This window comes from Odocoileus virginianus, chromosome 33 (assembly GCF_023699985.2).
Source record: "Odocoileus virginianus isolate 20LAN1187 ecotype Illinois chromosome 33, Ovbor_1.2, whole genome shotgun sequence".
Classification (NCBI taxonomy): domain Eukaryota; kingdom Metazoa; phylum Chordata; class Mammalia; order Artiodactyla; family Cervidae; genus Odocoileus; species Odocoileus virginianus.
The window spans coordinates 91,764-101,295 of record NC_069706.1 but is presented as its reverse complement, the minus strand read 5'-3'; the positions used below and the strand labels follow the sequence as shown (position 1 = coordinate 101,295).

At 50.8% G+C, this 9,532-nt stretch overlaps 2 protein-coding genes across 2 annotated transcripts; one reads left to right on the top strand and one right to left on the bottom strand.

Annotated features, from left to right (window-relative positions):
• Positions 1-511: 511 nt before the first annotated feature.
• SNRNP25 (small nuclear ribonucleoprotein U11/U12 subunit 25) lies at positions 512-2,600 on the bottom strand. Its single transcript, XM_020900191.2, has 5 exons — positions 2,473-2,600; positions 1,952-2,042; positions 1,631-1,736; positions 1,196-1,270; positions 512-767 (listed from the first exon to the last, which is right to left on the bottom strand). The coding sequence occupies exons 1-5, from the start codon at positions 2,512-2,514 to the stop codon at positions 710-712; spliced, it is 372 nt and encodes a 123-aa protein (XP_020755850.1). The 5' UTR covers positions 2,515-2,600; the 3' UTR covers positions 512-709.
• Positions 2,601-2,872: 272 nt separating this feature from the next.
• Positions 2,873-5,552, top strand: POLR3K (RNA polymerase III subunit K). Its single transcript, XM_020900190.2, has 3 exons — positions 2,873-3,031; positions 4,111-4,198; positions 5,041-5,552. The coding sequence occupies exons 1-3, from the start codon at positions 2,921-2,923 to the stop codon at positions 5,166-5,168; spliced, it is 327 nt and encodes a 108-aa protein (XP_020755849.1). The 5' UTR covers positions 2,873-2,920; the 3' UTR covers positions 5,169-5,552.
• Positions 5,553-9,532: the final 3,980 nt, after the last annotated feature.

Here is a 9,532-nt window from a genome sequence, read left to right as displayed (position 1 = left end):
CCAGACCTGCCACCTCCTTTCTGGTTTCCGGCTGGGTGCTGTGGAAGGATGTCCTTCGGGCCCCAGGCCTCCCACTCACAAGTTCCCAGAACAGGGCATTCATGTCAGGTACACCTCCCAGGGAAGTCCTCGGCCAGGTGCACACACCCTGTCCCCCTTCTTTAGAGTGACTGGTAGGTGACAAATGGACAAGGGCCCAGGAATATCACACTCCCCACGCACACCTGGAAGCAGCCCACAGCAGCCAGGCCACATCCCTTTCCAGGAGCCAGGCACCCACGGGCTGAAGCTGGAGGCCCTGACCAGGCCGGGCTCATACGCCCTTGTTTCCCACAAGTAGAAACAGGGCCGGCACTCTGCTGTTACTCCGTCCTCGCTGCAGAGATGACAGGACAGGTGTGTATGGCTTGGGGAGTGGGGTGGCCAAGGGCTCAGGTACAGCATCCTGACGGTGTGACCGCCGGCAGGGTCCCCGCCTGTGCCCCCCCATGAGGACATGACTTTCCAAACCTCCAAGCAAACAGGGTTTATTCTGTACACAGGGCCAGGCCCATAGCCCTGGGATCAGGGTTCACTTGAGAGTCCAGTGAGTCCAGCTGGGGTCAGGCTCTCTCCCACCCGTCTGGGGACAGGGCACAGTGGCCCAAGGCTTCCTTCTGCCATGGAAGAGCTCAGCCGCCCGCACACAGAGCTGTCCAAGTCTGGAGATTCATTTCTGTCTCAGCTTTTTGATGAAAGACACCTCATCCCGATTCCGGATACCGTAACTGAAAGAGAAGGACAGGCACAGAGTCCAGCCTACAGAAGGGCCATCTGTGACTCCTCCTCTGAGGCTTGTGCAGAATGAGAGAGGCAAGGCGGGAAGAGCGTGGTGTTGGAGAGGTGAGGAGGGGGCAGGGCCATGCTCCCCCGCCACACACACTCATAACCCTCTCTCCTAGCTCTGCAGCCTGAACTGCCACAGCTCCTCCGCCTCCTGTCCTCCGGGCAGGGAGGCCTCCAGGGAGTTCCTTGCAGGACAGCCTCAGTCCAGTCAGGGACTCTCCTGGTTTCACACACTCCCCAGGAATGGATTTAAGACCCCTCCTTTCTTAAGAGCCTCTGGAGGAAACCCCGGCCCTATGGCAGAGCCTGGGGAACAAGAGGGCCACAGATCACATAGCTCCCTGTAGCTCAAGACGGAGCCTGAACTTACTCTCGGAGTTTCTTCCGGTCTTCCGTGAGCTTCTCTCCCGCGGAGGTCAAGTGGTATGTCCTCCACACGTAGGACCTACAGATGGGAATTCAGTAAACCACAAGCAGGGTGATTCAGGAGGCTGAGAGCACTCAGGCAAGGAGCCGGCAACAGCTCCTCTAACCAGGGAAGCCACGTCCAGACACACTGGGCACGCCCTAAGGTGTCCTCATGTGCAGCTACCCAGCTGCCCGTGTGGTAATGCAGAGGAGGAGCAGCTGGGGCAGGGCCCGGAGGCACAGGGGCACCTGCCCTTTTTAAAGGCTCGGGACAGGGTGCTCGATGCTCTAGGTTGCATCCTGAGCAAAGCCCAGGAGATGAAAAGGCTAGTTCGTCTCCAGCACGTCCTCCCCATCTCCCAGGAAGGGCTGAGGGAGGAGCCGGGGCTCCACTCACCAGCTGATGTGCTGAATGCCTCCCTCGCGCTCCTGCCTGAGCTGCACGTATCTCTGGATGGCCTTCTTCAGGTCCAGGACTGTGGCGTTCTGGACCACAACCACAGCTGCACAAGCGGGAGAAGATCCCCAGCGTCAGGTGGCAAGAGGAGAGCCCAGAAGCTCTGTTGAGTCCTGTTACTTCCCAAGGCTCAAGTCTGGGCAGGTGTGGGTGTGCCCACCATCCCTGGGCACAGCCCGGAGTTTCCACCCACCAGCCCTGCTAACATCCTCTCCTGTGAAGGTTCAGACTGCTCGGCCTGAGGGGGAGGGCAGCACTTACGCATAACTTCTCCATCCATCTTGCACACTCGGACTGTCATTGCTTGGCCGTATTCTAATGCTATTTGGGAATTAACCTCTTCTAAAGTAACCTGGAAAAGACCAAGGATGGAGGTGGGAGCTCTCTTCACCACCCTAAACAACAAAGGCAGACAAGATGACAGCGTTTATAAAGTTAGGCAGAACCTTCCTGAAGTCTGAGGAGAAAGGAAAACTGGGAAACATTGATCTTTTATTTTTTACTTGAAAATTACATTATTTTTGTTTACCCCAGGCTTCTGCACACCAATTTAGGTTGTTTTTTAAAACACTGCTGACATGTCCTAACTAGTCGGTTTTTCGGTGCCCCTTTTAAATTCCGCGCCCGAGGCCAGAGCCTCGCTCGCCTCCAGGCCCGGCAGGAGCCTAGACGCTCCGCTACGCTCGGAAACGCCTTCCCGAGGCCGAGGCCGCAAACCCCAGGCCCTAGGGTCCGTCCGCGCCCCGACCCCCGCCCGGGGGAACGACGCGGCCCTCGCGCACCTGGATCGGAAGGTCGCAGAGCAGCGGGTCCTGCACAACCATGGCCAGGCCCTCCTGGAACACGTCCACCGCCTCGGAGTGCGGCAGCGCCTCCTCCTCATCCTCCTCGTCGTCCTGCGGCTCCGGCCGCGCAGCGACCCGCGGCTCCTCCAGGGCGCCGGGTTTCCAGCCGGCTCTGCCGGTACAGCCGCTCCGCCCGGCAGAGGAGGGCGCGCACGCGCCGGGACGGCCACCGTAGCCCCGCCTTCGAGGCGTCGGTGGGCGGGGCCACTCGAGGACCAGTGAGAGATGAGTTACTGGGAGCCGGCCCGCCACTGCCCTCCCTGGGGGCGGGGAGGCGGCGTGATTATTGGTGGGCTGGCAGGGCGGGGCGGGAACCAATGGGCGCTCGGAACGCCGGCTCAGCCCTGCCGCGGGCTCTGCCGGGAGCGCCGGGCCGGTGGCGGCCATGCTGCTCTTCTGCCCGGGCTGCGGGAACGGGCTGATCGTCGAGGAGGGGCAGCGCTGCCACCGCTTCGCCTGCAACACCTGCCCCTATGTGCACAACGTCACGCGCAAGGTGGGCGCTCGCAGCGCGGAGGCCGACGCTCTCGCCAGGCGCCCGCGCGACCCGGGCCTTCCCCGCCTCCTTCCCCGCCTGGATCGGCGTCCTGCGGGCCCTGCCGGCCGCCCCGATGCGCTCCGCCCGCCACGCGCTGCTCCCGGGGCCTGTGCAGCGCTTTTGCGCCCGGGTCGCTCTTCCCCTCGGTATTCGTGTCACTCGTCGCTCGTGTTTTTACCCGAAGGATAATTTAAAATTGCAGCCTCTTTCTCCACCTCGCTCTTCTCCTAATCATATATTTTTTTAAATAGGACTCATTTGCCTTCCATTGCGGTTTTTAATTTACTTGTGCGCCTTGTTTGTTAACACTAGGGTATAGGCTGTAGGAGGGCGGACGTTTTTCAGTTTTTGTTCACTCATGTTCTAGTCTGAACATCTGGAATATATTGGATATTCATTACGGAATGATACGTACTGTGTTATAACTCTTTTACTTTCCACCGATAATGCGTCTTTCCTTTTTAGAACACCTTTAATAATTTTTAGAAGTAGAGCACGCTGGTGTTACCTCATTCTTAATGTTTATATACTGCTCCACCATGTAGCTGTGCTGTGGGAGTTTAGAGTCTCAAATTGTGAAGGGTAACATTTCAAGGACGGCTGTTAAAACTTGTTAGAAAAACCTCTGTCTGGGAAGAGTGGCTGGGCCATCCTGCCAACTGCTGCACTTTGGCCTTAGTCGTCTTTGGTTCCCTTATTTCAGTGACCAAGTATTGTAGAGGTGGGAGAACAAGAGGGTCACACCAGAGCCCTTTTTCCCTTCCTGGTCTGTTGCTTCATCCAGTCCTCACAGAGTCTTTTCTATGGGGACATCCAATTGTGGATCCTCCTGATTCACAGGGAGATTCCTGCTCTGTGACAGCAGGAACTGGGCTTTTGTTTAGTGTTCGTCCATTCGTGTTGAACGCAGGAAGCAGAGTCTGGGGTGATATTTGAAGGCATGTTTTGGTGACTTGGCTTTGTACTGTTCACTTAGAGTACAAAGTCTGTACTGTAAGTACAGAGAGTCTGAAGACCTGCTGTTTGTTGTTTGTTAGGTAACAAATCGGAAGTATCCAAAGCTGAAAGAAGTGGACGATGTGCTTGGTGGAGCAGCTGCCTGGGAGAATGTTGACTCTACTGCAGGTGAGAGGGAAAACCTTTTCTATTTAAGAGCTGTGGGTAAGGATGAGGCCGCTGGCTGTGTGACTGCATAGCAGAGTCTGTGATGTATCAAGTGGGCTTCTGAGACTAGAAATTATTTTCTTCTCTAATGAATTTGTTATGCAAACAGTATTGGCACAAGCTTTGGAGTAATTCAGACCTGAGTTAGAGTCTCAGGGTGACCTCATATTGATGCTGATTGGAATCATTAAAAAATCAGTCTAAGGATTTTGTTCTAATGTAGTTTTTTTTTAAAGTCAAAGATAGAGTATTAAACTGCCCTAAATATTCTGTAAAGTAAGTATTTGAGTCTTGATTCATTTCTGATAGCAACAGATGTGACTAAGAAAGGAAAGAGAGCCCTAGACACGACCAGTCCAGAGAGGAGGAGGAGCTTAGTGTGATTAGGACTGTCTTTTTACCCCAGAGAGGACCATCCAGATCTGCTCTGTTAAAAATCTCGCATGAGCAGAATTTGTCACTGGGAGGTGAATTATTCACCAAAATGGTGTCTGAGTGTTTGAAAGAGTTTCCATCAAGAGCAAGGTTTTTGAATTGAAATCTCAGTGAAAGTAAAATTAAAAAAGAAAAAAGTACAATCATGATCTCAGGTCTCCTTCCCTCAGTTGTGAGAGCACAGTGGGAATGACACCCCCTTGCAGGAACACCTTGCAGGGCACCCCAGGCAAGGGATACCAGTCGAGCTGGGGAGTGTCTGCTGCTGGGTTTCATGAAACGTACACTTCTAACAAGCACATTGATCACGAGCATCGTTTGTTTTTTTTTAGTAAGTGTGGGTCACTGTTTGTTTTTCTTGTTGCCAGAGCCGTGTCCCAAGTGTGAACATCCTCGAGCCTATTTCATGCAGCTTCAGACCCGCTCTGCAGATGAGCCCATGACCACCTTCTACAAGTGCTGCAACGCCCAGTGTGGACACCGATGGCGGGACTGAGGCCAGGATGGCCCAGCTGCATCAGCGTCTGCGTGCTTTACTGCCCAGGGTGTATTCCCAGCTGCGAGTGTGAACCGTGTGTCCTGAGGGTCTTGGCTGGTGTGGTGGAAAGCTGACCCTTTAAGGGTGGCTGCCCAGGGGGTCAGGAAGTATAGCCCGCCTCCCAGTCAGCAGATTAACTCCTTGATGTACAGGATGTCCAAATTCTGCCCATGCTGTGTGTGGACAGGAGTATCCATAACTGAGTGTCTCCTGTTTAAGGTCCTGTTCTTCCTCTTTTATGTTTGTTGGGCAATTGATATTCTGCTACCATCAGCCAATACTGTTTAATATTTACATTGTTTGTACAACTAATGAAGTAAATCTTATTAGTTTAGTACATTAGATGCCTCTCAGTATTCAACTGTTAATTGCAAACTTATTTAATCAAAATTTATCTTGAATATTTAATTAAAGTTAACTAACAGTCTTGTTATCATCTTCTCAGTGTTTTAAATGCCTTAAGAAGTAGACATCAAGCGTTAAACCCAAAACCGACTGCTGTATTTAGGGCCAAACTGGTTGTAGAATTGCTGTGGATTTCTATTTATTACTTGTATTTTTGTTTCTTAGAATTGCAGTACATTTATTAGATTGTATGTTTTTTTAATACTTTCTATGTCCATCTTTCTACTCTAAAGAGAAAAAGGAGACTCTAGGCTCACAGGGGCAGGATTTTGGTTATTGATAGGTTTGTTTCTTGCTCAGGGCCTCAAATTTAATTGCTTCCAAATCTCTCTCTTTATTTTGTTGAATTATAGTTTACTTCCCTTGTGGCTCAGCTGGTAAAGAATCTGCCTGCAATGTGGGAGATCTGGGTTCAGTCCCTGGGTTGGGAAGATACCCTGGAGAAGGGAATGGCTACCCACTCCAGTATAGTGGCCTGGAGAATTCCATGGACTGTATAGTCCATGGGATTGCAATGAGTTGGACACGACTGAGCGACTTTCACTTTATAGTTGACTTACAGTGTTGTCTTAGTGTCTGGTGTACAGCGTAATCAGTTATATGTACATGTATATATATAGACACACATACACACGAGTGTACATGTATTCATATATGTATACATATTCTTTTTTGTATGTTGTTCCATTATGATTTATTACAGGATTTTGAATATGGTTCCCTGTGCCAAATTGCTTAATAAGTTTCACTTATGAAATAATGGGACTTAAATTTAAGTCTTTTATACAGATTCTTGCTTTTCTCCAACTTTTTATTACTTTTTCGTTTTTGTCCTGTTGTGTAGCATGCAGGATCTTAGTTCCCCATCCAGGGACAGAACCTGTCCCCCTGTATTGAGAGCATGGAGTCTTAACCACCAGTAAAGTCCCAGCGTTTTACTTTTTTGAAACTTCTTGTTTAACATAACTTGTATAATTTGTATAATTCAGGAAATTATTATTTTTATTATTTTAATTTTATTTATTTGTTTTTGTCTGCGTGCAGTCTTCTCGTTGCGGTGGCTTCTTGTTGCAGAGCATGGGCTCTAGGGTGCGTGGCTCGTGGACTCTAGAGCCCGGCCTCAGCAGTGCTGGCACACAGCCTCAGTTGCCCCAGGCACGTGGGGTCTTCCGGGACTAGGGATTGAACTCATGTCCCCTTCATTGGCAGGCAGATTGTTAACCCCTGGACCACTAGGGAAGTCCACTTTTCGAGAAATTATTAATCTTTTGAAAAGATTATGGACCACATGTGTATTTTCCTGTTAGAACGCGTTGACCAGATCTTGAGTGCATTGTCTGCAGCTGTTTCTGTTGCGGAACAGTTTGCACTGTTTTTGCAAAGGTGTGTTTGTCCTGGGGTGTTACTTTAGTGCCTTCCTATGCCATCAGTTATGTTTCCTCAGGGGTCTGTTCTCGTTTTCACTTGTCCTTGGGGGCAGCCTGGTCAGCGGTGAAGGCCACGCACTGTGAAGTTAGCCTGCCTGCCTGTCAGTTGCTGAACCTCTTTCATTTTCTTCTGTGTAAAACGAAGATGGTAATAGTCTATTTTGGGGGTTCACAACTTTTTCTGTAAAGAATCAGTATTTTGGGTTTTGTGGGTCAAGTCAGAATCAAGAAATATGTAAGGAAGCGAGCTCTCACAGAGAAGCTCAAAATGTAACCCTGTGGTGTTTGTTACACAAGTCCCTTGATGAAATGAATGCACACCATTTTGTGTAACCGAGTTCATGTTTCTTGTTAAAGTTGCCCATGTGCGTCTCCTCACCCTGGTTCAGGGCGGGGGGCAGATGCAGGGCACTGTGACGGGTCAGTTGCTGATGGGTCAGTAGCTGCCGGTGGTGAGAGACACAGATGTTGTCCTCAGCGTGTTTGCCGGTGAGCATTGCAGTGACGAGTTACAGGCTGTGGACATGTTCTCCACAAGGCTGCCAACTGTGTGACCTCGCGCTGCACCTGTGCTCACCCGGCAGCAGGTTCCAGCTGCCCGTCTCCCGAGCTCACGTTTTCTCGGCTTTGCAAGTGCTCCCACGTGAGTTGCTAGTTGCTCCCTTGATCTGTGCCCAGAAGCTCATTCTTCAGTCCCTTCCCCGCTCAGCATTGAGGCATCGATGCCTCGCAGAATTGGCAGAGGGCTGGGTCCAGTGACTTTTGGAGCTGTTGAGAGCCGAGGAAAGGTGCTTCAGGTTATCTGCCTTATTTTTAATTCACGTGACGTTGCTCCCAGTGTCCTTAGCTTTCAGAACAGCTGTTCTTGACCAAAAATGAATGGTCTTAAGTGCATCTCATCTGGACACACTTCCTCAGCTCTGTGATCAGACGCAGTTAAGTCACCCTCAGTGGCTTTCCTTCCTGGGTTAACGACGGGTCCCTGGGAAACTTAATTCCGTTGCCTCATTTTTATTTTTGTGACGGAATTCTGCTTTGTGTTGAGACTCATGCCAGAGGAGCGCTCAGCCTGGTGATGTCGACCATTGTGGTGTCGCTGCACGAAACTCCTGCCATCCAGCTCGCTGACACGACAGCTCACACTACACTGCGCCTTAAAGACAAGGCGTTCGGAGCCCTGTCTTCTTACTGTGACATGACGGGTGTGCAGTGTAAGCAAGCCAGCAGAAGTGTTGTGAAACACTGTGGCCTTGAAATGCTGGTATGATCTCTGCTGAGCCATGAGCGGGCAGGGCAGGGCTCAAAGCCCTGTGACCAGTACTCCGCCGTCGTGCAGGAGGGCAGCTGCAGACAGCACACAGGCGGTGTTCCAGAAGGTGGGCCCTGACATTTGAATTTCATAGTCATTCCACGCGGCATGTAATTCTTTATTTTTTCCCCAACCATTTGAAAATATACAAAGTTATTATTTATTTATTAAATTTATCTGTGGCCTTGAGGCGCAGCACGTGAGATCTCGGTTCCCCGACTAGAGCGAACCTGGGCGCAGGGCAGTGAAAGCGCAGAGTCCTAACCACTGGACCACCTGCACATTTTCTGTTTTAACTGGTTTTAGCTCACAAGTTTTTTAACAGGGGGGCGGGCTTGCCCTGTGGCTGGTCTTCCTCGTCACGTATGAGGATGTATGTAGCTCAGTGTGTCCCATCCTTAGGGCCTGTCTGACCAGCGGTGCTTGCTATTCTGTGCTTGTCTTTCAAGGGGCTGGGTTTCGGGAGATACTTAGTCGCCCTGGTTGTATTGTCTTTGTGTCTGAGGTTTTCCCTCCATCTGCGGAATTTGCTTTGTTTATATCTGTATGTTATGACCAACCTAGACAGCGTATTAAAAAGCAGAGACATTACTTTGCCTACAAGGGTCTGTCCAGTTAAAGCTATGGTTTTTCCAGTGGTCATGTATGGATGTGAGAGTTAGACTGTAAAGAAAGCTGAGCACCAACGAATTGATGCTTTTGAACTGTGGTGTTGGAGAAGACTCTTGAGAGTCCCTTGGACTGCAAGGAGACTCATTCAGTCCATCCTAAAGGGCATCGGTCCTGAATATTCATTGGAAGGACTGATGCTGAAGCTGAAACTCCAATACTTTGGCCACCTGATGTGAAGAACTGACTCATTTGAAAAGCTGGGAAGGATTGAAGGCAGGAGGAGAAGGGGATGACAGAGGATGAGATGGTTGAATGGTATCACCGACTCAATGGACATGAGTTTGAGTAAGCTTCGGGAGTTGGTGATGGACAGGGAGGCCTGGTGTGCTGCAGTCCATGGGGTCACAAAGGGTTGGGCACGACTGAACAATTGAACTGAACTGTGTGTTATGGGAGGTGGTGGGGTGCCAGGCTGTGGCATCGGAACAATTGCTGGGCAGAGGAGGTGGCCTTCTTCACGCACCTCAGTGTGCATGTCTGTGACATGCTCTCCCGTCTCTGTAGCCTGC

What these genes read in the sequence shown, in the direction of transcription:
- SNRNP25 (XM_020900191.2), bottom strand. Translation starts at nt 2,514, where the DNA reads ATGGTTGTGCAGGACCCGCTGCTCTGCGACCTTCCGATCCAG. An exon ending in TCTGCGACCTTCCGATCCAG is followed by an intron (nt 2,043 to 2,472) that starts GTGCGCGAGGGC and finishes GGTCTTTTCCAG; the next exon opens with GTTACTTTAGAAGAGGTTAA. An exon ending in GATGGATGGAGAAGTTATGC is followed by an intron (nt 1,737 to 1,951) that starts GTAAGTGCTGCC and finishes CCGCTTGTGCAG; the next exon opens with CTGTGGTTGTGGTCCAGAAC.
- POLR3K (XM_020900190.2), top strand. Translation starts at nt 2,921, where the DNA reads ATGCTGCTCTTCTGCCCGGGCTGCGGGAACGGGCTGATCGTCGAGGAG. An exon ending in TGCACAACGTCACGCGCAAG is followed by an intron (nt 3,032 to 4,110) that starts GTGGGCGCTCGC and finishes GTTGTTTGTTAG; the next exon opens with GTAACAAATCGGAAGTATCC. An exon ending in GAATGTTGACTCTACTGCAG is followed by an intron (nt 4,199 to 5,040) that starts GTGAGAGGGAAA and finishes TCTTGTTGCCAG; the next exon opens with AGCCGTGTCCCAAGTGTGAA.